Genomic DNA, 27414 nt, shown 5'->3' with positions numbered 1-27414 from the left:
CTGGATCTTTACCCTCCCACTCCAAGTTGTTTTGCAGCGCAGATGAGATATCCCAAGCCTGAGCACCAGGCAGGAAGGCAACACAACCTTCGGGATTCTTGATCCTGGTCACAGAGAACAGTATCAATGCCCATAACTATACTATCCCCAATTACGACTACATTTCTTTACTCTCCCCCACTTAAACAGCTCCCTGTACCATGGTGCTACGGTCAGTTTTGTCCCTGCAGTCCCTGTTCCCGTCCACACTGGGAGCAAAAATCTCAAACCTATTGGACAGAGAAAGGGGCTGAGGCTCCTGCAACCCTACCTCCTGGATCCCTCTACCTGCCTCACTCGCAGCCACACCCTACTGTCCCTACCACTGGCCGAATTTGAGTCAGTTATTCTAAGAGGTGTGACTGCCTCCTGGAACACAGTGTTCAAGTACCTCTGCCCTCCCTGATGTGTCGCAGCATCCGAAGCTCAGAAGCCAGATCATTCAACTCTTGAGCCGGAGTTCCTCAAGCAACCAACACTTACTACAGATGTGGTCACTGGGAACCACAATGGGGTCCATCATCTCCCACATCTTGCTGGAACAACCCAATTTTTATGGAGGACAATGCCACAAACATTTGGCTGCGTTTTTCTCCTTCCATATGCTGACTAATCTACTGTTTGATTCCAGTAATTTCTGTTTCAGGTTCAGAAAATAATCAGCTCTGATTTTTGAGTCACTTTGTAACAGACTAGCTCCATCTAGGTTACACACGTTATATACTTTGTAAAACAGGCAGTACTAACATTGAGACACTCCATTAGCACACTACAATTGTTCCTCTGGTAGCATTGTTGTACACATTCCCAAAAGAGGTCAGGATCCAGATACACTGGTCCTGGCCTCAGATATGAGCTCTTAGGGCCTTTATTTGCGACCATCGTTCTCAGACATGATCGCTATGACAGAAAGAGCAAGAGCAACTGATGTTCTACAATTTAATGACTTGGCCTCAACATGCGGTATGTGTCCCCCATAGCTCACCTGTCCACAGTAGTCTGATTATCCAATTCATCTGTGTTGAATGTATGTTCTGGATTGATGATAAGTGGTTCCTGAATTCTAGCGAGGAGTGAGGTGCCATGGCTTCGTGCATTATTTATATCGTCCTTTTGGAGGAGAGAGAGTAAAAAACAATGAAAAACTGAGAGCTGGATTCTTCCTTCCTGAGGCTAAGTGCTGACCCCAATGGAGGATCTCTGATGATTCACGATGGGAAAATTGGCTCGAAACCCTCACCGAATCCGCTACCGGTGAGGGGCTAGCACCGGCGCCGCGTGAAACACCTGCGGAATGCGTGGAAAACGGTTGGAGAATCACCGGGTCGGTGCTGCTAGCACAGGGCTAAATCGCTGGCTTTGAAAGCAGACCAAGGCAGGCCAGCAGCACAGTTCGATTCCCGTAACAGCCTCCCCGAACAGGCGCCGGAATGTGGCGACTAGGGGCTTTTCACAGGAACTTCATTTGAAGCCTACTTGTGACAATAAGCGATTTTCATTTTTTTCATTTCACATGCGCAGGGCTGACAAGCTGCAGCTGCACGTACGCCTACACCCCCACACACGCACTGATCGAGCCGGAAATGATGGCGCCGGCTGTGCTGGACCGCGTACCTGCTCACCACAGCCCACCTCCTGGCCACCCCCAACCACTCCTCCCAGCCCTGGCAGAAACCCCTCAGCCAGCGGCATGGATCATGGCCGAGTGTGACGGTGCTGGACACTGTCCGCACGCACACTCTCTCTCCGCGGTCGCCACTCCAGGCTCACGACCGCTGACCACATGTGGCCCGTGACGTCGGGAACTCGGCCCATCGGCGACGGAGCATCGCGAGTGGGCTCACTAATGACATTCCAATGGGGTTGCGACTGTGCGTGATGCGGGTCTCGATGATGCCGATTTCGAGGGGGTGGAGCATCGCAACCCGATGCCAATCTGACACCTGCCGCGATTTCGCCGCCGGGAGCCATTCTCAGCCTGATCGCCATTCCCGATTTCTGCGATGGCCAACGGAGAATCTCGTCCTGAGGGGCAAAATCAGATCTCCAGCTTAAGTTACAGGAATCTAGTATTTTCTAACTCAGAAAACTTAATGTTGCTGCTTTCACTCTGATATCAGAGTCAGTGTGAAGATTTGTTGATTTCACTCCGATCTTGGAGTCAGTGTGAAGATTTGTTGCTGATTCCACTCCAATATCGGAGTCAGTGTGAAAATTTGTCACAGATTTCAATCCTCACACTGATTTTGATGTTAGTGTTAATGCTTTCTGTCGAAGATATGTTATCTGAAACTGGCTCATCCTCAGTTCCAGAACACATCACCCCCATGGGAGAACTTTTTGAAATATCCACAACATACTTATTACATCGAATGCACTGTGTTGAATTCAAAAAGAGTATGGGCGAACCACACTATGGCAGGTATAGGCTGAGGGTCCAGAAAAAGTGGAGTAGAAGAATATCAACCATTGCTTCTCTACTTTCAATGAAAATCATTTTCTGTGTATTCCATAGCCAAATTCACAAACCCACCAGTTTCACCCAACAAAGTTAGCATGCCAATATTTTATTTCAATAACTGAGAAATTTTAGTGATTACGTTTAAAATTGACTGGATATGAAAGTCGGAGTAAAGAACATTAGGATTGATTTACAATTTGCATATGAAAGATACAATCGATGATGCTGTGCACATTAAAGCAATACCCAATTTGCTGCGATTCAATTGCACTTTAGTTTCAATTAAAAATGGACACCAACATGTGACATTTAATCTTTGTTGCAATTAAGATAATTGATTAAAACGCAGTCGAAACAAAAAATGATTGGAAAACAATGTGATCAGAGTGCAGCCAATAACTCTGAAAATATGATATTGATGCGTTACAAAGACTGGCAATATATAAAGGGAGAAAAGTCTTGGCAGAGTTAAGGCCACAATCAGATCAGTCATGATCTTATCAAATGGTGGAGCAGACACGAGGGGTCAAATAGCTTACTCCTGCTCTGAATTCTTGTGTACTTGCAGATTGTTGCAGCTCATGATCAAGAATATAACAATCTTTATCAGGATAGGCTTGATGTGAAAGTGAAAACCTGACTGATCCAGTTTGTTTCCCTTTCGAAAGAGTGGCCGGAATTCTCTGGCCATTCGCTGATGGCAGATGCTCTGGTCTTGCCGGCATCGCACCCCGCCCACATGTTTCCCGGCGACATGGGGTGGCATCAATGGGAATTCCCATTGATAGCAGTGAGCACAGAGAAACCCACTGCCAGCGAACGGCGCAGTGCCTCCTGTCACTGAGAGACATGTGGCTTGCGAAGAATCACGCAGTGTGTGTCTGGTCATTCTTTTGATAGCATTTCCAGTCAGAGGATTATAATGGGATGTGATTATAGTTTTGTTCATTTGATGTCTTTTGCATGATGTCCTGAAACTTTTCTGCGATGAATGTTACATGTACAAGCTTGTGTTTGAATTTAAGAGATGGTGATGCTAATCTTTATAAAATCTGAGATTTTTAAAAAAACTGTTTGAAAGGTGAAGCATCATGAATCCCAAATATGTACAAAATTGGCAGATATTTAAGGCTTCCATCACTGCAGTAACACGTGTCGCAGTCTCCTTTTGATTTTAGATGTTGATCTAACATGACAAGGTCATAAAGAACGAAAGATTGATTATACAATTCCTGTTACAACATGAGAAGGGGCATTCTCTCAACATAGAGACCGCTCAGAAAGATATGAGTGCAGCCTCGCTGGAGGACACCAAGTGATGAATGTTACATAGTGTAGGATGTGCGTTCCAATACAGTCTTTGTAAAGCTGCCATTGAAAAAAAAATGTTTGCTATTTCCTGTTATTATGAGGTTGTTGAAGAATTAAATAGAGCTCTTGCCTTATTGTTTCAATGAATTTGAGTTTTGATGATCTTTATCACACAAACGTTTACCAGTGCAGTCCAGTGTCACAAATGGCTTGTGGCCGTGCCATTTCCTCACAGTACATCACAATACACAATGTGATAACAACATGGTAGGTTATCTAGTCTCTTCACTGGACGTATGCATTCCAGCATGTGATGTGGTTATACAATCCCTCGGCCATACATATGCTTTACCTTCATGTTGTTTCGTTTTTCTGTGTGCGTTGTTAAAAGACCCAGAGTAGTTGTCACATCATTTGGCAGTTCCGTTTCAGCCAATTCTGTCCCAAAGTTCTGGAGCATTTGTGCAGTTTCCTTCACAGTTACAGCAAAACTCTCAATACCCTAATGTAGAGGACATAGTAAATATGTATTAGAATGAATCAGGCTAAATATGTTAACACAGGGTATGTTATATATGTGTGATATATATATGCCGTGCTACTGTGAGAGCTTTCAGTAAAGGGATGCATTTAGTGTGAGCCACATTTTCATTATGGCTTACTCAACATTTGCTTGAATGCAAACGAAAATGTGGCTCAGACTAAATGCTGAAAGCACGGCATAGTGGCACAATGATTAGCATTGCCACCTCACAGTGCCAGGGATCCTGGTTCAATTGCGGCCTTGGGGTGTGGAGTTTGAACATTTTCCCGGTGTTTAGATGGGTTTCTTCCGGGTGATCCAGTTTCCTCACACAGGTTAGGTGGATTGGCCATGCTAAATTTCCCCTTAGTGTCCAAAAGGTTAGGTGGGGTTACTGTCTTAAGGGGATATGATGATAACTTGGGGCGTGAGCCTAGGTAGGGTGTTCTTTCAGAGAGTCGGTGCAGAGTCAATAGGCTGAATGGCCTCCTTCTGCCCTGTAGAGATTCTATGACTTGTGGCGTTAGTATCAAAATGCACAAAACATTTGATTTCTTCTAGATGTATGAGGTGCTAATTGCTTTATGGATTTCTAGTCAATGGAGTTGAAGACATGTCCGTTAATAAATGCTGCTGATGTTGATTTGCTCCAATGCTGTACTAAAGTATTATAAAATAAGTGAAAGATCATGTGCTTTACAAATTGTCCTTTAGATAGGGGGGTGGGGGCCAGGGATTTTAAATATTATCCAGGGTCACTCGTGTTCCTCACATGGTCAAATAGCTTGCCAATAGGTACTACAATTACACAATATATAGTTACTTGGGTGAGGACAACACTGCCACAGGCACAATGAGTCGAGCGGCCACCTTCTGTAGTATTTATTCTGTAATAAGTGAGTATTTCAGTAAGAGAGAAGATACGAAGAAAAGAGAGACAAACTTGGTTCATTCTTCATTGTACTAAACCTCAGAAGTTCACCGATTGCTATTTTAAGATCTCCCAGTTCTTTTCATTTTTTCATATAGCTACACTCGTCAATTACTGATGACATACCTGGGTTTTGGTACCTGATGTCAGGTCATTAGTCACAATTGCCAAAGGTTCATTGGCATCTCTCTCCATAGCTAGAGGGGCACCACTCCACTAGTCATGGGGCAAGGTGAGGGGGCACACCTCTATGAACCACCACAGTCAGGGCAGCGATTGAACCCACTCTGTTGACATCATTCTATACCACACTAGCCATCTCACTAACTGGCCTGATGTGCAAACTTTAATAATAATGACTCACCGTATTTAAGCCTCAACAATTTTAGCTTTTATTTGAGACATGCCCTGTTGTTAGGAGTTTATCATTTGCATTGTAATGTATTGCAAAGTTGAGCTGCTAAGTGCACAGCGAGGACAACCAGGTACGTGGGACCTCAGTGAATAGTGCATGCTAACAACGCATCTTCCTTACCCGTGAAATGTAATCACTCAGAAAGAAATGGAGGACTGACAAGGAGGAAATAAGGTAAACTGCAAAACTCCTGTGCAGAAATAGAAAGCAAAGAGTGAGATTTTAACCCACTCAAAAACCATCCACCCACACAAAGTTAAAATAAAACCCAAAGAGAAAGAGAGAAAGAAAAATTGGATTAAGAGACAGAAAGGAAAATTAAGTTTAAAAGGTACATTCTAAATTTTAACAATCTCGATGAAGAATTTACCACCTACAAGAATGACACTCAAGAGTTTGAATTCTTCCCGTTTGGAGCTGGAATGGCATTGCGCCAACAATTATCATGTTACAAAGAGTGTAATTAAGTAGGAGCCCTCAGTTTCAGTTAGCTTAATGGGAACTAATTTACAAATCCAGATGTTAATTGCCCACTTAAGGGCTTCAATGGACAGTGGGGTGGGAAAGACATTCATGGTGCCTAATTTGCATCACTTCACCGATACTTTGCAAAAATGGCATCTTAATGCCACAAAATTATGCTGTGATTTTCACAAAGTTGTTATTAATAGCCCAATAAATTTGCCACTGAAAGGTAAGGCTAGCTATTAAAAGCTGAAGTACAATTTTAATGACATGATCATTCTTTCTATTTGCCAATCAGCCCTCTGGCCCATAACATGAACAATTATAAACGTGGACCATCTTTCCTTCAGGTTGTGAATTGTTTTTGGAGATTTTAAAATTGCCAAATTTTAAACTTTAAAAAAAAATCTTACTCTTCCTTTCTGTCTTTTATCTTTCTTTCCCTCTCGTCATTTCTCTTTCTGTACCTGACTTCACATTGAAATCGCCACTTTAACTCAGGCCCCTCAGGTTAATTGGTTTATTTCTCGATCATAAATCTCACTGCTTTGGGTGATAAACTGGCTCCATCATTCACCCACAGTCCCAGAGGTCTTGGGTGCACTGTGATCAGCCTGCACTCCGGCACATTTGAGCTGTGCCCCAGAAAATCTTCAAACTTAAATATGCACAAACAAGTCCAATGATGGGGGCATGTAATTAGATTCCCCATTCCAGAAAAATCTGGCCCTTTGTATCCTCCAGTTTATCATAAGTAATACAATAGGAGATCTGTTAGTGTAAAAAAATGTTATTTGCTACTCACTATCCGATGACAGAACCACTGATTATGGGAATACTCCAGGGTACCTCCAAGTTCCTGCGTCAGCTGAGTTTTGTCAATGTAATTATGTAATTCTGTTACTGAATTCAGCATTATGATCTGCAAGAGAAGACTCTCATAAATACAGAGTCTCTAATTTACTGCAAACATCAAAGGTTTCTTAACGAGAATAAATCAATTACATTTCTCCTAAACAGTCAGCATTTTTCAAAAAACTGCGAATGGCTTGTGAAACTAAATGAAGAAAATTGTGTGATTTAAAACTCAAATTATTTTTAAAAAGGAATAATGCTTAATAGCCATTTGGTGATACAGAACTTGAATATTGCTAAAAAAATACAATTTGCCGAAGCTTTGCATCTGGCAGTTCTCAGGACAATTGCAAGAAGTCCAATGTGAGGGGAAACAACAACTTTATACTATATGAGAAGAGAGTGCTAATTGGTTGGCAAGTGGACTCAGATTGATAGAGGCATTGCCATGGGGAATGCACCAGTTAATAGACACTGACAGTCAACTGCCAAGTATTGTTAAAAAAATTAAAACAGGCAGATTGACTCTGATTGGTAAAGGCCTGGAGGAAATAACCAGAAAATAGCTGTCACATATTTTGATTAGCGGAAACAGGCACAATGTGTGTGCATGTTATTTTCGTCTGCAAAGAACATGGTCTTGTGCATTAATATATGTAGCTTGTTGTACATTCAAATACATTCAAATGACGAGTCTGAAAATCGCCTCTGCTGCAAAAAACAAAATGTTGCCCCAGGCTGAAAACTCCATTGTGGCATTGTGCTTATTCACATATCTTGATACAGCCACATGAGTATGCAAATAGTGAGAGAATGAAGGCAAATCACACAGTGACATATATAGCTCCAATGAGCAGAGCGGTAGGGAGTGGAAGAGGAAGAACCAGGCGCACCTCACTGGAGGGCAGTATTCAGAAGAGATAATCAAGGAGCATTAATATGAAGACGGCGTCCATACACGTGGTGGGGGACACTGGATAAAGGATTTGCACCACCTGCATCGATAACACTGCCAGTCCACGCAGAAATCCCTGGAAAGTGTGGTAGCCCATCAGCAATAACAAGGGCATCGCAAGGTGGTTCTTGGGGCACCTCTGACTTTTGGATCGGCAGTCCCAACTGTTTCCATAGGTTTCTCACAAAGAACCCGAAAGAAAGCAAAACTCTGGGTTGTCAGTTATTAATTTAGATCAATGGGTTGGTCCTCATGCCAACTATTAGCCCAAATGTCTGTGCCCATTGCCAGTGTGCTGTCAGGAGCGGTAGAAAATGCTGCTGTCTTGCAGGACAGTGATCCTGACACACATTCCTTCGATCCCCTTTGGTGTCAATGCATAGGGGAGCTTTCTGTCAAGGTCTCACAAACCTTCTTGTTTCAAGATGGGGCATAGCAGATTTGTAAAGGGTGACAGCATCAAGGAGAGGGAGTGTCAGCTCTCTCTTCAAAGGCTCCAAATGTCCAGTGATCTGCCTCTCAATCTCCTGGCACTCAATCAGCTCAAGGAACACGTGTTAGTAAAAAGGAGGTAATACTGGGTAGACAGAATGGAAAATAGGGGCAGTCGTCTGTGACTTACAGCAATAATGAAATGTGAGATTTGTCGGAGAGAGCGTGTGGTCCAACTGGTTGCTCATGGTTGTACTGTGATAGAACGACTTGACCCTAAAATGGCCAAAGAGTTATCACATTGGGAAATAGTGCTCGCAAAAGGGCGATCAAGGAGGGGAGAGGGCAGCGTGGTGGTAATGCCACTGAACTAGTATTCCTAAGGCCCACAGGCTAATGCTCTAGGGACATGAGTGTAAATCTTACTAATTTATTAAATGCCCAAGGAAATGGCCTAGCAAGCCACTCAGTTGTATTCAACTGTTACGATGTCAATAAAAAAGAATGAAACCATACATAACACTCAGCATCGACCTAGGCACTGGAACTAATTATGGCAAACTCAGCCCAAACCTGTAAAGTCCTCTTTGCTAATATTTGGGGGCTTGTGCCAAAGTTGGGAGAGCTGTCCCACAGACAAGTCAAGCAACCCCCCTGACATAGTCATACTCACGGAATCATACCTTGTAGACAATGACCTAGACACCACTGTCACCATCGCTGGGTATATCCTGTCCCACCAGCAGAACAGACCCAGCAGAGGTGGCGGCACCGTGATATAGAGTCAGGAGGGAGTTACCCTGGGAGTTCTCAACATCGACTCCGGACCCCATGAAGTCTCATTGCATCAGGTCAAACATGAGCAAGGTAACCTTTCAGAATCACAGAATAATACAACACAGAAAAAGCCTGTCCACCTGTGACTCCACTTTCAAGGAGCTATGAACCTGTACCCCTAGACGTCTTTGTTCTGTAACTCTCCCCAACTCCCTACCATTAACTGAGTAGGTCCTACCCCGATTCGACCAACCAAAATGTATCACCTCTCATTTATCTAAATTAGATTTTGTCTGCCATTCGTCGGCCCACTGGCCCAATTGATCAAGATCCCGTTGCAACCCTAGATAACCTTCTTCACTGCCAATATGCCATCAATCTTGGTGTCATCTGCAAACTTACTAACCATGCCTCCTAAATTCTCATCCAAATCATTAATATAAATAACAAATAACAGTGGACCCAGCACTGATCGCGGAGGCACACTGCAGGTCACAAGACTCCATCCAGTTTGAAACGTAACCCTGTACAACCACTCTTTGTCTTCTGTCGTCAAGCCAATTTTGTATCATGGCTGGTCACTAATTTCAATATTCTGATCCAGCCTTCCCCATATCCCTTGACCCCTTTAGCCCCAAGAGCTATATCTAATACCTTTTTGAAATTACACAGCGTTTTGGCCTCAACTACTTTCGGTGGTAGCGAATTCCACAGATTCACCACTCTCTGGGTGAAGAAATTTCTCCTCACCTCAGTCCTAAAAGGTTTACCCCTTACCCTCAAGCTATGACCCCTAGTTCTGGACTCCCCCACCATTGGGAACATTCTTTCTGAATCTACCCTGTCTAATCCTGTTAGAATTTTATAGGTTTCTATGAGATACCCTCTCACTCTTCTAAACTCCAATGAACATAATCTTAACTCCTCATATGACAGTCCCACCATCCCTGGAATCAGCCGGGTGAACCTTTGCTGCACTCCCTCCAAAGCAAGAATCGCCTTCCTCAGATAAGGACAACAAAAATGAATACAATACTCCAGGTGTGGCCTCACCAATGTCCTATACAATTGCAGTAATACATCCCTATTCCCATACTTAAATCTTCTCGCTATGAAAGCCAACATACCATTTGCCTTCTTTGCTGCTTGCTGTACCTGGGCACTTACATTCAGCGGCTGTTATACGAGGACACCAAGGTCTCTGAATATCCACCTCTCTCAATTTGCACCCATTCAAATAATAATCTGCCTTCCTATTTTTGCTATCACATTTGTTATCACATAACCTCACATTTGTCCACAATGTACTGCATCTGCCATGCATATGCCCACTCACTCAGCCTGTCCAAATCCCACTGAAGCAACTCCGCATCCTCCTCACAGCTCACCCTCCCACCCAACTTTGTATCATCTGCAAATTTGGAGGTAGTACATTTAGTTCCCTCGTCCAAATCATTAATATATGATGTGAACAGTTGTGGTCCTAGCAGGTCTCTTCAATACCCCCACTAGCCACTGCCTGTCAATTGGAAAAAGACCCATTTATTCCAACCTTTTTTTCCTGTCTGCTAACCAGCTTTCTATCCATTTCAAGACACTACCTGTAATCTCTTCCTGCAATAGTCCTGAAGATCTGTGCTCCAGAACTTGCCGCACCCCTAGCCAAGCTGTTCCAGTACAGCTACAACACTGGCATCTACCTGGCAATGTGGAAAATTGCCCAGGTGTGTCCTGGATGCAGGAAACAGGACAAATCCAACCAGGCCAATTATAGCCCCATCAATCTACTCTCAGTCATCAGTCAAGTGATGGAAGGGGTCATCAAGAGTCAAGCGGCACTTACTTAGCAATAACCTGCTCACGGATGCTCAGTTTGGGTTCTGCCAGAGTTACTCATCTCCTTACCTCATTACAGCCTAGGTTGAAACATGGATAAAAGAGCTGAACTCCAGGGGTGAGGTGAGTGTGACTGTCAATGGCACCAAGGCAGCATTTAACTAAGTGTGCCATCAAGTGTGGAGTCAATGGAAAACAGAGGGAAAATTGTCTGCTGGCTGGAGTCATATTCGACACAAAGAAAGATGGTTGGGATGGTTGGAGGTTAATCATCTCACCTCCAGGACATCACTGCAGGAGTTCCTCAGGGTATTGCCCTTGGCCCAACCATCTTCAGCTGCTTCATCAATTACCTTCCTTCCAGCAGAAGGACAGAAATGGGGTAGTTCACTGATGACTGCACAATCTTCAGCACCATTCGCAATTCCTCAGATACTGAATATTCAGGCGTGGGTTGCACAGTGTACCTACACTGCTGGGACTGCAGCGGTTCAAGAAGGCAGCTCGCCACTACCTTCTCAAGGGCAATTAGGGAGGGGCAATAAATGCTGCCAGCGACACCCACATCCATGAATTAGTAAAAGAGACAATGGGCGGGATTCTCCGTCTCTGGGATTCTCCGTCTCTGGGATTCTCCGTCTCTGGGATTCTCCGTCTTGCCAGCCGGCCAATGGAGTTTCCCATTGTGGGCAGCCCCACGCCATCGGGAAATCCCAAGCTTGCCGGCGCAATGGAGAATCTCACACCGGAGAATCCAGCCCAATAACTTTATCCATGAGTAAGTCAAATCAAACAGTCCCATGATATATTATGAGACATGCAGTCATATTTATTTCAGATTAAAACTGCTGGGAGATCAACATTTAAATTCAAAATACTTTGAAATTCATCTGTTTGATGTTCACTTCAAAATGTGCATTTTGAAAGTGTTCAAGTATGATATCGAAGGCCTGTGTTAGGGTTTTATCAATTCGCTGGAATGTTATCAGACACAGTTAGCCTGCACTGTCAACCAACAGCCACCAGGTGGGGGTACAGCCATTTGACGTCTTGTCCGCAATGATTTAATAAGATGATCTGTCTGTCTCTCACTTTTAACTTTGCTAATTTTGCTTGCAGTAACTATAGTCAATACAGTGACAATGCACTCTCAATCTTCACCATGGAAAATTCTTGTGGTGGACAGAATTGTGATGCATTTAAAATTGACGTCAATCTGGAGTATTGAAACTTACATCAGTGATCATTCTCCACCTTATATTATGTAACACTGCCAAAGTACATAGGAATAAAAGAGATCTAACAGTTACATTTTATATGTGTATGTATATACGTGTATATGTGTGTGTGTTTGGGATGAGCACCCTTCTCCATCTCCTCCTGTCAGTCCCCCATTCCTCTTCCAGTTCCGCTGTGTTTGTCTCTCACCACCACATCTTTCCATCTGGTCAGGGTTTCCTCTTCTCCTTCCAGACAGTCCCATCTCCATCACTCACCTCACCACATTTCCTCTCTCTCTCCACAACAGATAACTAGACCATTTTAATCGCTTCTCAGCTACTTTCTTCAGTTTATATTTCTCACATCCCAAGGGTTGAATTGAAATAAATTTCACAAAAAGAAGTGGGAGGTGGAACTGATTAGAATAATGTACTGACCGCAGCGGTTACAACTGCAGTCTTTCGGCGCAGAGGACCCAGGTTTGATCCTGACCATGGGTCACTGCCTGTGTGGAGTTTGTACATTCTCCCCACAACTGAAAGATGTGCAGGCTAGGTGGATTGGTCACGCTAAATTGCCTCTTAATTGGAAAAAAAAAGAGTTGGGTACTCTAAATTTATTTTAAAAACGAATACCGTACTAACCATCAAATTAAGTTCTTGATATTCTCAAGATTCAAAGCTTATGAGTAATTGCAATGGATAGTATGTTAATTACGTTTGAATACAGAAGGAAAGATTAAGTACTTTGAGCACATATAAGGAAGGGACATCTTCCATGATCAGTGGGAACCAAGGGGATTTAAGTGCTTTATCAGACTCCAAAACAACATTTTAATTTGGTTCATTTAAAGTTCTGTGGTTTTGTTGCAGTGTTCTTTAAGGGGCTACTTGGCTGGTTTAATTGAGTAATTTATTAATTGTTAATTCTTTCATTTTATTATAAGCAAAAGAGTATAAATAGGGGATAGCTGGGACACTGGGTGTGTTAGAGGACGGCTATGAGACTGGACAATTCAATAAACTCAATAAAGAAAAGGTCTTGGTTTCACCAACTGATTTGGAGCCTGTTAACATGGATTATTCTAAAATCTATAATTTTATATCTTAATTCATTTAGTTATTTGAGTTCAGTAGCTAGGGCCACTGTAAGACCTGCCTGCGGGTAACAAGGACTGAAGCTTGGTGTTGTGCAATGAGGACTGATTATTTAATGACCTCATAGTTATAGTTAAGGACCCTGTAGGGAAGAGTGATCATCAAATTCAGTTTGAGGGCGAGAAACTGGAATCCCTCACAAGCGTTCTAGAGCTAAACAAAGGTAATTACGTTGGCATGAGGACAGATTTGGCCCTCGTGGACTGGGCAGGAAGACTGAAAGGTAGGACAGCTGATGGGCATAGGCAGTGGCAGTTGTCGAAGGAGATATTCAATTCCTCCAAACTAAAATATATTCCAGAGAGAAAGAAAGATTGTAAGAGGGAGAAAAACGCCCATGGCTAAGCAAGGAAGTGGTATATTACAAAAAGAGAAAAACTAGGGCACGCCATATTGCAAAGGCCAGTGGCAAGCTGGAAGATTGGGAAACATTTAAAGATCAAGAAAGGTTTACTAAAAAGTAATTTAAAAACAAAGCAAGAATAAATTATGAAAAAGAACCAGCTCAAACTATAAGGAAGATAGCAAAAACTTCTTTAAGTATGTAAAAGGGAAGAGAGTAGCTAAAGTGAATAGTGTCTCTTGGAGGATGAGACTGGGGAGTTAATAGTAGGGAACACAGAAATGGCAGAGACACTAAATCAATATCTTGCCCAGTTTTCACAGTGGAGGGCACTAGTACCATCCCAATAGTAACAGATAATGCAGAGGTAATAGAAAGAGAGGGGCTTAGGATAATCATCGTCAAATGGAAAAATTACTAAACAAGCTATTGGGATTGAAGATAGACAAGTCCCCAGGGCCTGATGGCCTACATCCTAGGGTCTTAAAGGAAGTGGCAGCGGACATAGTGGATCCATAAGACCATAAGACATAGGAGCAGAATTAGGCCACTCGGCCCATTGAGTCTGCTCCGATATTTTCACATCCCCATTCTCCTGCCTTCTCCCCATAACCCCTGATCCCCTTATTAATCAAGAACCTAGCTATCTCTGTCTTAAAGACACTCAGTGATTTGGCCTCCACAGCCTTCTGCGGCAAAGAGTTCCACAGATTCACCACCCTCTGGCTGAAGAAATTCCTCCTCATCTCTGTTTTAAAGGATCGCCCCTTTAGTCTGAGATGGTGTCCTCTGGTTCTAGGTTTTCCTGCAAGTGGAAACATCCTCTCCACGTTCACTCTAGCCAGGCCTCGCAGTATCCTGTAAGTTTCAATAAGATCCCCCCTCATCCTTTTAAACTCCAGCGAGTACAGACCCAGAGTCCTCAACCGTTCCTCATACAACAAGCTCTTCATTCCAAGGATCATTCTTGTGAACCTCCTCAGGACCCTTTCCAAGGCCAGCACATCCTTCCTTAGATACGGGGCCCAAAACTGCTCACAATACTCCAAATGGGGTCTGACCAGAGCCTTATACAGCCTCAGAAGTACATCCCTGGTCTTGTATTCTAGCCCTCTTGACTTGAATGCTAACATTGCATTTGCCTTCCGAACTGCCGACTGAACCTGCACGTTAACCTTAAGAGAATCGTGAAAAAGGACTCCTGTTATAACCTGCCTACTTACCATTGGCTGGGGACTAATGACTATCCCACAATCCTGTGGGAGTATGAGCTTCCCCAATGAGGGGGGCGGAGAAACCACTAGTAAACTCCTAGTATAAATAAAGCTGGCCAGTTCAGGAACCAGCAGGAAGGAGTATGTAGCAAGGGAAGTTACTGCTACTGTTATGTATATATGTTATAGTAAATAAATGTTATTACTTTGTATCCTTAAAACTCGTGCTGGAATCTTCGTGGCCCTTACAAAATCTCCCAAGCTCTTCTGTGCTTCTGATTTCCTAAGCATTTCCCCATTTAGAAAATAGTCTATGCCTAAATTCCTCTTTCCAAAGTGCATAACCTCACACTTTTACACATTGTATTTCATTTGCCACTTCATTGCCCACTCTCCTAGCTTGTCCAAATCCTTCTGCAGCCCCCCTGCTTCCTCAATACTACCTGTCCCTCTACAGGTCTTTGTATGATCTGCAAACTTAGCAACAGTGCCTTCAGTTCCTTCTTCCAGATCATTAGTGTATAATGTAAGCTGTCGTTAAGAAATTGTTGGAATCCATTATTAAGGAAGTAATAAAAGGGCGGTTAGAAAGTCAAAATGCAATCCATCAGAGTCAGCCGAGTGGATAATGGGGATCCTGTAGATGTGGTATATCTGGACTTCCAGATATACCACATCTTCCTCCTCTCTTCCCCTTCCTCCCCTCCTTCCCCTCTCCCATCTTCCTCCCTCCCTCCTTCCCTTTCCCTCCATCCCTCCCATCTTCTCCCCTTCCCCCCACCCTTGTACTCCTCTTCCCCTTCCCTTCTCTCTTCCTCTCCCTCCCCTCTTCCCCCCCGCCTCTCCTCTTCCCCTCTCTCTCACCTCTTCCCACCCTCCCCTCTTCCCCCTTCTCTCCCCCCCGACCCACCCCTCTTCCCACCCTCCCTCCATTCTTTCCCCTCCCTCCCCTCTTCCCACCTTCCTCTGGTTCCCCTCTCTCCGCTCTGCCCCTCCCCCCTTTGCCCTCCCCAGCCCCATCCCCCCTGTCCTGCTCCTTAAGACTAGCCTAATCAGAATCTTTGGTTAATACTTTGGAGCAATATTTTATTGGATTAAAAATGTTCTCATGTTCTCAAGGATCACATCTAGTTATTTGAAAACTCACTTACCGGCACCTTCAGCTTAAAATCATCTCGGTAAAATTTCAGGACAATGTCAGTGATTGCTCTCTGAAAGATGCCCGAAGGCCGAAGGACGAGAATTAATTGAAGGTTTCCTGGGAATGATCCCTATGATAAAAAAGAAAATAAAGGACATTAAAAAAAGGAGTAGGCCATTTGGCCCATCGAGCCTGCGCTGCTATTCAGTACAATCATTAAACACATTCGACTTCAACTCCAATCTCCTGCCCATTCCCGATATCCTTCGATTCCCTGGAAGACCAGAAGTCTGTCTATCCCAGCCTTAAATAAATTCAACGATGGAGCATCCGCAACCCTCTGGGGTAGAGAATTCCAAAGATTCACAATTCCCTTTGAGTTCACAAAAAGGCCCATCAGAAAATGGAGGCGGACTTGCAGGTCGGCAGCAGCTAAGATGGCTGCTGCTGGCCTATTGGCCCAGTCCACTTGTCGGTAATCAATTTGAGCTTGAAATGAACAGCTGAAGAGTATAACAGTACTGAATGTTTCTCAGAGTGAACATAGAGAAAGAAAATAAATAACACACATATATAACACCTTTCGGGTACTTACTATGTCCCAGAGCAATTCACAGTCAAATAAATACTTTCAAAGTGTAGGCTGTTGAATTGCAGGGAAATTGGCAGCCAACATAGCAAGATCTAAAAATAAATAAATGACCTGTCAATGCGATTTTGGTGGTGTTGGACTCTTCACGCAAGATGAACTCCTCACTCAAGCCTGATCGCTTACAACAGAGACTTTTTAACTCTGGCTAAGCTGCTTCGAGGCGTACCTCGCATCTTTCAACGAAGACTTCACAGACCGCCAGAAGAAGCAGGTCCTCCCCGCCCAAGAGTCTTTAACCACATCAGGGACGCCCCGTCGTACGCGGAGGCAATAACGCGGCTAAAGGGACATTACGTGAAATCCGTTAACCAAGTATATGCTAGGCACCTTATCACCACGAGATGCCAACGCCCTGGGCTATCACTCGCAGAATTCCTTGCGCATCCTCTGCCGGAACTGTGACTGCCGGGCGATATCGGCTACCCAGCACGTGGCGCTGCTGATCAGGAACGCCTATGTCGCGGGCATGCACTCGAATTATATCCGCCAGCGATTACTAGAAGGGGGGACACTCGGCCTCCCAGAGACAGTACAACTCTCCAACTCACTGGAGATGGCCTCCCAGAACATGGGGGCCTACACCTTCGACCGCGTGGCACCCTCGTGGGCGCAGCCATCAACCGACCCAGGTGCGACGCAAGCCTGTGGCCTGCCAACGCCGGAGGCACGAAGTGCTACTTCTGTGGCCAGAGTAATCACCCCCGACAACGCTGCCCGACACGGAACGCAACCTGTAACGGCTGTGGGAAGAAGGGACACTTAGCAAAAGCCTGCCAGGACCGACCCCCCTCTAAACCTTCTAGGCCCAGCAGCGCTGCCTGCCCCCTGTCGGGGCCAACCCCAGCTGGCCCGCCACCCACCATGGGAGACCCATGGATGCCGCCATCTTTAATATCGGACGATACGTGCGACCCACGGGGGCTGCCATCTTGGACGCCATCTTACACCTCACGTGCCATGTGTGACCCACAGGGGCCGCCATCTTACACCCCACCCACCACGTGCGACCAACGGGGGCCGCCATCTTGGATGCCTTCGTGAGACCACTCCGCGGCCTCCCTGGAGCCCTGCTCAGCCGAGCGTACGCTGGCTGCCGCCACCTCCGACCGGCCTACCGACCGCCTTCCAACACTTGCCTACGTCACACGCAACCAGTCCCGGCCGCACCACCTCGCGAAGTCCACGATGACCGTCCGGATCAATGGGCACGAGACGGCCTGCCTTTTCGACTTCGGGAGCACAGACAGCTTCATACACCCAGATACGGTAAGGCACTGCTCCCTCCCCATCCTACCCGCGACCCAGAAAATCTCCCTGGCTTCCGGATCCCACGCAGTGGAAATCTGGGGGTACGGTGTCGCGACCCTCACTGTGCAAGGTGTGGAGTACACCAACTTTAGGCTCTACGTCCTCCCCCATCTCTGCGCTTCCCTATTACTGGGGCTCGACTTCTAGTGCCATCTCCAGAGCCTTACCCGAAAGTTCAACGGACCCCTGCCCCCCCCCTCACCGTCTCTCACCTCGCCCCACCCTCCCTCTTCGCAAACCTCACCCCGGACTGTAAGCCCATCGCTACCAGAAGCAGATGCTACAGTGGCCAGGACAGGGCCTTTATCAGGCCAGAGGTCCAGCGACTCCTGCGGGAGGGGATCATCGCGGCTAGTAACAGCCCCTGGAAAGCGCAAGTAGTGGTCGTCAAGACTGGGGAGAAGCACTGGATGGTCATCGATTATAGCCAGACCATCAACCGGTATACGCAGCTCGATGTGTACCCCCTCCCCCGCATATCTGACATGGTCAATCAGATTGCACAGTATCGAGTCTTCTCTTCTGTCGACTTGAAGTGTGTGTACCACCAGCTCCCTATCCACCCGGAGGACCACCAATACACTGCCTTCGAGGCAGACGGCCGTCTCTATCACTTCTTCAGGGTTCCCTTCGGCGTCACCAACGGGGTCTCGGTCTTTCAATAGGAAATGGACCGAATGGTTGAGAAGTACGGGCTGCGGGCCACGTTCCCATATCTAGACAACGTCACCATCTGCGGCCGTGACCAGCGGGACGATGACGAGAACCTCCGGCACTTCCTCCACACCGTAAAACCCCTGAACCTAACTTATAATAGAGAGAAATGCGTCTTTCGCACAACCCACCTGGCCATCCTTGGCTACGTCGTGGAACACGGAGTCCTAGGACGCGACCCCGACCGCATGCGCCCCCTCCTGGAACTCCCCCTCTCCACTGCCCCAAGGCCCTGAAGAGATGCCTGGGGTTCTTTTCTTACTATGCCCAGTGGGTCCCCAACTACACGGACAAGGCCCGCCCACTGATCAAGTCCACCACGTTTCCCCTGACAACTGAGGCCTGACTGGCCTTCGATCGCATCAAAGCAGACATCGCCAAAGCTGCGATGCATGCTGTGGACGAGTCCATCCCTTTCCAAGTGGAGAACGATGCATTGGACTTTGCTCTGGCCGCTACACTCAACCAGGCGGGCAGGACCGTGGCTTTCTTCTCCCATGCCCTCCGTGCCTCCGAAATACGACACTCCTCTGTCGAAAAGGAGGCCCAAGCCAATAGTGGAAGCTGTGAGACATTGGAGGCATTACCTGGCCGGCAAGCGATTCACTCTCCTCACTGACCAACGGTCGGTTGCCTTCATGTTCAATAACACACAACGGGGCAAGATTAAGAATGACAAGATTCTGAGGTGGAGGATCAAACTCTCCACCTACAGCTATGATATCTTGTATCGACCTGGGAAGCTCAATGAGCTCCCAGATGCCCTATCCCGCAGTGCATGTGCCAGCGCACAAGTAGACCGACTCCGTACCCTCCACAACGACTTCTGTCACCCGCTTTTTCCACTTTATCAAGGCTCGCAACCTGCCCTACTCCATCGAGGTGGTCATGTCCGTGACCAGGGACTGCCAGGTCTGTGCGGAGTGCAGAGCACAGCTGGTGAAGGCCTCCCGCCCTGTTGAGAGCCTCAGCATGGACTTCAAAGGGCCCCTCCCCTCCAATGACCGTAACGTGTACTTCCCCAACATAGTTGACGAGTACTCCAGATTCCCCTTCGCCATCCCCTGCTCTGACATGACCTCTGCCTCCGTTATCAAGGCCCTGCAGTCTTTTCACCCTGTTTGGGATCCCCGCCTACATCCACAGTGATCGGGGCTCCTCCTTTACGAGCGACGAGTTGCGTCAGTTCCTGCTCAGCAAAGGCATCGCCTCCAGCAGGACGACCGGGAAAACAACGTCACTGTGCTGGTAGTCCAGAGGCCCAGGCTAATGCTGTGGGTACGGGGGGTTCAAATCCCATCAATGACAGCTGGTGGAACTTAAATTCAATAATTAAATCTGGAACTGAAAGCTAGTCTCAGTAATGGCCACCATGAAGCTATCATCCATGGTTCACTTGTCCGATGGTCAGGGGCGGCACTGTGGCGCAGTGGTTAGCACTGCTGCCTCATAGCACCAGGGACCCGGGTTCATTTCCAGCGTTGGGTGATTGTGTGGAGCTTGCACATTCTTCAAGTGTCTCTGTGAGTTTCCCACAGTCCAAAGAAGTGCAGGTTAAATGAATTGGTGATGATAAATTGCCTTTTAGTGTCCAAAGAAGTGCAGGTTAGGTGAATTGGCGGTGCTAAATTGCCTCTTAGTGTCCAAAGATGTGCAGGTTAGGTGAATTGGTGGTGATCAATTGCCCCTTAGTGTCCAAAGATGTGTAGGTTAGGTGCAGTTATGTGGTTACCGGGATGAGATGGGGGAGTGGGCATCTTTCAGAGAGTCAATGGAGACCTGATGGCCTCCTTCTGTACTGTAGGAATTCTATGGTTCTAAAGCCTTTTACGGAAGGAATCTGCCATCCTTACCCAGTCTGGCCTACATGTGACTCCAGAACCACAACGATATAATTGACTCTTTGCTGCCCTTTGAAATTACCCAGCAAGTCATTTAGTTCAAGGGTAACTGGGATGGGCAATATGTGCTAGCCATGCCAGAGGCACAAATGAAAGATTTTTTTAAAAAGTTGAGTGGTGTCATTAAAAACAATTTTAAACTGATAGGTTTCTATTTTTTGACAAATGGAGCTCAAAATCAATTAATAGCTTTCCTGATATTCCTATACTAGACAACAACATTCAGAAGCAATAATTGTAAGTCTGGCAATCTTAAGGTGAAAATCTTGGTGTTCAATATTTTCTTCCCGCAAAATAAAAATAAATGAACAAACTAAGAGCAGCAGGGTGGCACAGTGGTTAGCACTGCTGCCTCACAGCGCCGGGGACCCGGGTTCAATTTCGGCCTTGGGTGACTGGCTGTGTGAAGTTTACATGTTCTCCCCGTGTCGGAGTGGGTTTCCTCCGGATGCTCCGGTTTCCTCCCACAGTCAAAGGTGTACAGGTTAGGGTGAATTGGCCATGCTAAAGTGCCCCTTAGTGGCCAAAAGGTCAGGTTGGTTGTCAGGGATAGGGTGAGGGAATGGACCTAAGTAGGGTGCTCTTTCGGAGGGTCGGTTCAAAGTCGACGGGCTGAATGGCCTCCTTCTGCACTGTAGGGATTCTATGAATGCTGTGAAAAAATTGTGTAGGTATTGTATTTTTACAATTGCAATGTCACAACAATATTTCACAAATTCCCAAATGTATTCTTGCTGTGAAACACAGAAATGTTTTGGTCACTGAGCCCTGGGTACTTAACATTTCAAACATCAGTGTAATGTCGATTTAGTCAGTGCATGCAACACATATGGAGTGACAGAAATGAGCCCGAGCCCACACCCGATGTTAGTGATAATGGCTGCTCGTGATTTAGATAAAATCAAAGGAACCTTTTATGAAAGGATCACTTATTGGCAAGCACCAACATTCAAGAGAATTAAAATTGCTTCACGAATATAATGCGAAATCAATGCTTGCCCAGCAGGAAGAATTTGTGTCACAGAGTTGCCATCCTTGGAGGCGTGCTTCCTTTCCCAGAGTGGGAGTAGTGAATTTTTCCCGTCCTCCCTCAGCATCACTGGGAACCTGACTCTTGCAATCAGCTCAGAGGGCACCCAGGGCTGCCTCAGCAGAAAGACTCCCCCTGGCAAAGGGCAACATCCCACGCTGAGCTCCCACAGTGACTCTGTTTTCATTTACATATTTGTTATTCAGCAGCCGCCTAACAGGTATGACATTGCCCCTGAGGAGGAAGCTGCTGAAATCGGAGCTGCAAAGGGTCTCACCGTGATTCGCAGCAGCGATGCCTTGACGGAGGACCATTTGTCTTGTCTTCTGTCTATGAGCAGAATGAATCCAATGTCACCATCTTGAAGGCTGAAGGAGAAAAAGAAGTTTCGGAATTAAACTGAATATAAAACGGGAAAAAACTTCAGGTTCTCTCGCATAACGTTATCCCCCCCCCCCCCCCCCCACCCCACCCCCGTTCCCCCCCTCCCAAGTATGCCGACCCTTCCACTGAACAGTTCATCTGGATGCATGCTTCCTCCGCAGACTTGAATTCGCCTGAGAGTGACGCTGGATTCAAAACCACCGCTCTGCAAGCATCACTGAGGAACAAATCACTGCCAAATCCGACCACGACCGAAGAAATCAGACAAGGGTAGAGCTCACTGCTTAACACTGCCAATTGTCACACATCACAAGTCACGGTCCCTGGTCAAGTCGCATGTTTGAAGAAGTTTATCAAAGGCTGTAAATTACAGTCTTTAGAGAGAGAGAGGGAGATACACACACACACACAAGAAATCCCACACATCAGGTCTGCCGAATCCTTTACCAAATGCAATTGCAGAATTTCCCATGCGGAGAACAGTGACTGTCCAGGTCAGATTAACTGCAGACAGAGGCAGCACAAGCTGTTGGGCAGCGATCTGTCAGACACAGCTCCACTTTCCTGCTTCACTCAACCATGCATGTCACACACAGTACCAAACGAAGGAGTCTGCAAAAACCCAGTCCTTCTAAATCGGAGCCAATTGTACAATGCCAGCAGCTGGCTTCAAGCCAATCACAACTAGGCTGTAAAAGAGATGGACCAGCACACAACTGGCAAGCAAATATTTATATGCTGATACAAGAAGACTGCAGACCTCAGACATGGTTTCTCATTTGGGCTGTTGTGTTGCAAAATTCTGCTTCTATATTCGATGGTTGCACAACTAACTGGCAGCAGATCGGTTTGAGTCCACCCTCTGCAGAATTTGTTCAGCAATAAAATCCTCTTACTCTATCTTTAGATTTGCCAGATTGTATGGGTGTTGTTCGAGGAGCTGAGCAGAAACGCCTTCTTCCCCCGTACATTTCCAAATTAAAACCCCGAAAATTGTTTTAATTACAGAGCAAGAAAATGATAGAGCCACAGAGTGATACAGCACACATTTTCAACCCCTTGCGCCTGCACTAGCTGTTTGACAGGAATATGCAGCTAAATTCATTCGCTTGCTCTCCTGCCGTAGCCCTGCAAATGATTTCACCTTCTGGTATTTAGCAATTCTCTTTTTAAAATTGTTGAATCAGGACCCTTATGAACTACCCCAACAGCTACAGACCGGAACAGTGTACTACTGTTATTGCCCGTGAATTCAGACACTTCAATAGTGATATCACCGCCATAAGCAAGACAGGGAAAGGCCAGGCTCAAGGATCAACGTGGCAGTTTCACCTTCTTCTTTAAAGGTTAAACCAGAAGAAGATTGCTGCCTCCACGGGGTTGGCTTTGCCATTAATAAATAGCTAGTTTACCATCTCAGAGACTCTCCTGGTGGGATAAACGAACGCCCCATGGCTCAACGGCTCACCCGAGCCCAGCACCAGTGTGCTATAGTCCTCAGTGCGTATGCTTCAACATTGGAAGAGGAATTTTACTCAAGCCTCCAGCAATCCTTTGACCAAGTCCTAACTGGCAACTTCAAAGCCAGAGTCGAAAGGACATGTTAAATCCTCAGTTTCTTTACCCGTCAGTCTGGCCTCAATAAAAGTCGAGATGGATTTGCAGGTACAGCATTAGTTATTTTATTAGACTTGCAAGTCTTTCTCAGTTCACAGCAGTACAGATCACCTCTCTGCTCTCTGTACCTCCGGAATCAAGTGAAGCTATCAGACAAAGAGCTCTGTACTGATACATTCAAATGGCATCAAGTTTCACATACTCGACGCCCATAGGTCATCCTATGTCCCTCCTGACCTGTTTGATCTATTCTGATTGGCTCACTTCCAATCCCTTCCTCTGGCCCCTATTACTCAGCATCACTCTGGTGGACACACCTCTTCCTGCTTTTCCATGCGGTCTGAAATCCTTTGTCTGTGAACTAACCAGAATTAAACTGGCCTATCTTCTACATTACATTAACTAATATCTCTAAAGTAACTATTTTATATCACATTCGTCAGACACAAACATCTGGGGAGGTGTAATGGGCACAGAGTGGTAGGAAATCCAATACCAACAGTACCCTGCTCCAGACAAAATGCCTAGAACACGGCCTTGTCATAACCAACACCTTGATCCATCAGAGAGTCAAGTACAAGGCCTCATAGAAACACCCTCACTCCAAGCATTGGCAACTGCTCAACTACGTCATCGTCCAAGGGACTGCTAAGACGTGCATATCACTCACGCCTTCACAGGAGCTGACAACTGCTGGACGGACCACTGTCTAATCCACTCTGATCAACATCAATGTAATCCCAAAGCATCGACTGCAACACAAACAAAGCTGCAGGAAAATTAACGCTGAGGTACTCAAAGACCCTGCTCCGATACCCCTATTCAGCCAGCACCTCACTGCCAACCTGATGATTTCCGGTGACCCAGAGACTCCGTGTCCACAGCGGCTAGTCTACCCTTGAGGTCTCCATAATCAGTACCTGCGATGACAGGGTTTGGTCACTCGGCCAGGAAACAGGAAGACTGATTCGATGTGAATGGCCAGATCCACTCTGCTACAGAGGCAGCAGGGGGGGTGACATTGCCGAACTTGCTTCATTATTCCTGGGCGGTGAATGTGAATAAGATGCAATGGTGGTGGGAAGGAGAAGGGGTAGAGTGGGATAGGATGGAGGAGGAATCTTGTTAGGGGTCCAGTTTGAGGGCTATGGTGACGGCAGTGTTGCCAATAGCTCCGAGTAGGTATACAAGGAGCCCAGTGGTGCAGTCCATGGTGAATATATGGAATCAGTTGAGGAGGCATTTTAGGGTGGAAAGGATGTCGGTGCTAACACCGCTGTGTGGGAATCATGGGTTTGAGCCGGAGGGTGGGGAGATAGTGTATACAGGAGGTGGAGGGAAGTGGGGCTGGTCAAGGTGAGGGATCTGTATTTGGAAGAAAGGTTCGCCAGTCTGGAGGAGCTAAGGGAGAGGGTAGAGCTGCCGAGGGGGAGTGAGTATAGGTATCTGCAGGTTAGGGACTTTGCGCGAAAGGTCTGGAGGGGATTCTCTAGGTTGCCGGGATACACCCTGCTTGAGCGACTGCTGCTTCCGGATGTGGAAGGGGAGGGAAGAATTGGGGATATATACAAGTGGCTGGGAGCAGAGAGGTGAGCAGGTGGTGAAGATCAAGGAGAAATGGTGTGGTGTTGGGTGCTCTGGTGCACAGATGAGCCAACACTGTTGTATGTGGTACAACTCTATTTTATTATAACTCTTATAATACAGTTCGTTCTGGATACTCTGCACGTGCTGTCTCCCTGAGTGTGTTTGGCAATAGATGTGTCCTGGTTCTCCTCTGCAGCTAATACTGACCACCGGGGGTCGTGTCTGTGCTTTTATATCTTTCTGTCATTGGTTGTGGTGTTGTGTGTTCTGATTTGTCTGTTGGTGTGTCTATCATGATGTGTGTGTTTGAATATCATGACATCCCCCCTTTTTACAAAGATAAGTGCCTACGTGGTTATAAATATAATTGTGTCGTGAGTTCATCTAAGAGTGTGTGTGTGTGTTGTGTACAGCGTGTGTTTATGACGTAACTATTTACATGGGGCGATGTCGGGTGCGTCACACTAACAAGGTTGTACCATAACAAAACTTGGATGCGAGAGAAAAAAAAAAACTTGAACATTGGTCCGGTCAGACGATATCTGGAACAATAAACAACAACAGGTTATAATACAGAAGTGTTTGACTTTTTGAACGTATGAACAGCGTTATAAGTCCAGTCTAATGGGTGACCGCCTCAAGAATGGGCTGGTCCTCAAGCCGGTTCAGCTGTGGAGATTTGGGGTCACACTGGTTCACCTTGGACTGTTGGAGGTGATGCTGTTGCCGAAGTCTCTACTTTACCATTTGTTGTACTTCGTGCAGTGCTTGGTTTTTTCATTTGTGCAAATATAACATTCAACATCTTTGTTAGTGGTGCCCTGGCTGTGGTTTGGTTCTGGTGGCGATGGAAGGGGCATGATCCGTGGCATCTCCACGAAGTCATCCTTGGGAACCAGTGGAGGATCCGGCGTGTGCGTACGGTTCAGTTGCGAGCGTGGAAGGCGGCACAAAGCCCGCTGATTGCGCCTACGCACCAATCCATCCGCCCTGCATGCCAGGAACAAGGTGGAGTCTGTTTTCTTTTTATGTTTGTGGTGGACGGCATCTTGTAGCCGATGGGTCGTTGCCATCGAAGTAGCACCATCACTAATATCATGCAAGGCGATGACTGTGCCAGATGTGGAAGTTGGCCGAGACCGTGTACGCTGGTTCCGGCCACCTGCTGTGCCGGAAGGGCGACTCCGCAGAGAAACGTCGAAGCATGTCGCCTTGGAGAGAGAATTGTTGCTCGCATCAACGTCTGGCGATGGCGCGAATTGGTGTGTCCATCTTGGACCGCCGGTGCTGGTTGCCACTGCCGACCCAGTGGGACTGCCACGCGATCCATTCCCTGTCGCCGTGGCATCTGCCGTCACCCTGAGCGTGCCATCACCGAGGCCGCGACACCGCCCGTCCGGAGCAAGGTCTGGCGTGCGCAAATCAGAGTCGGCGCTTGGCTGCTCCCCATCTGGAGTCCGGTCTGCCTTCCGTCGATGCCCCCCGTCCGGAGTCCCAACAGGTTCACTGGAGGCAGCCGAGATTCCCTGAAGCTGCACTTCTGGAGTCGGAACATGCAGGAATGCACCAACCAGTGGAGAGGGTCGAGCCATCGAGGGTGGAAGCGGTGCGCCGCCACCGCAGTCGTCAGTGGTCCCACCGTGATCGTCGAGTGCCTCGGTACGCACTAGGCGAGGTCTGTCACCTTGCACCTTTTGCATGGGAAGTGGGATGCTGTCGTCACTCGTCTCACATCCCGTGGATAGATCCTCATTAGCAGCTTGCTGTTCACTAGGGTTGGGTAAATTGTCAGAGTTTTCATCTGGTGGTGCACACCATGTCGGTGGACTGTCATTGTCTTGCCGTTGTCCTTCATTTGGGCTTTTCTTCTTTGGAACTTTAAATCTTCCCCCAGACATTGCAGAACCTTGTTTATTACCCCCAAATTCTCCCATATGTATGGTCTCGAATATAGGATCCAATGTTTCTATCGACATTGTACCATTTTCCAAAGAACATTCCGTTTCACTTTTCTTCTCAGGTACCTCATATGTAACTTTGTTTAATGTACATGCCTTCATGGTCTCTGGGTCTGATTTTGCTGGGACTGGCATGGTCACAGTCTCTCTTTTACTGTTCTCAATTGCCCACATTATACTCCCCATA

The 27414-nt window shown here is 46.5% G+C and overlaps 1 protein-coding gene across 7 annotated transcripts in view; it reads right to left on the bottom strand.

Annotated features, from left to right (window-relative positions):
* Positions 1–27414, bottom strand: part of mcf2la (mcf.2 cell line derived transforming sequence-like a) — a 343346-nt gene that overhangs the window by 131847 nt on the left and 184085 nt on the right. For 6 of the 7 annotated variants that reach the window (XM_072514367.1, XM_072514366.1, XM_072514368.1 and 3 more), the window contains 5 exons: positions 21959–22049; positions 16087–16206; positions 6951–7067; positions 4164–4313; positions 1025–1149 (listed from right to left, as the gene is read on the bottom strand). In XM_072514367.1, coding sequence (XP_072370468.1) covers positions 1025–1149; positions 4164–4313; positions 6951–7067; positions 16087–16206; positions 21959–22049 — 603 coding nt within the window. Of the gene's footprint in view, positions 1–1024; positions 1150–4163; positions 4314–6950; positions 7068–16086; positions 16207–21958; positions 22050–22512; positions 22658–27414 lie in introns of those variants that run through there. The other variant, XM_072514371.1, reaches the window with a different exon arrangement.

This window comes from Scyliorhinus torazame, chromosome 8, assembly GCF_047496885.1.
Source record: "Scyliorhinus torazame isolate Kashiwa2021f chromosome 8, sScyTor2.1, whole genome shotgun sequence".
NCBI classification, from domain to species: domain Eukaryota; kingdom Metazoa; phylum Chordata; class Chondrichthyes; order Carcharhiniformes; family Scyliorhinidae; genus Scyliorhinus; species Scyliorhinus torazame.
Note: the sequence above shows the minus strand (reverse complement) of the source record. Positions and strands in the feature narration are given on the sequence as shown.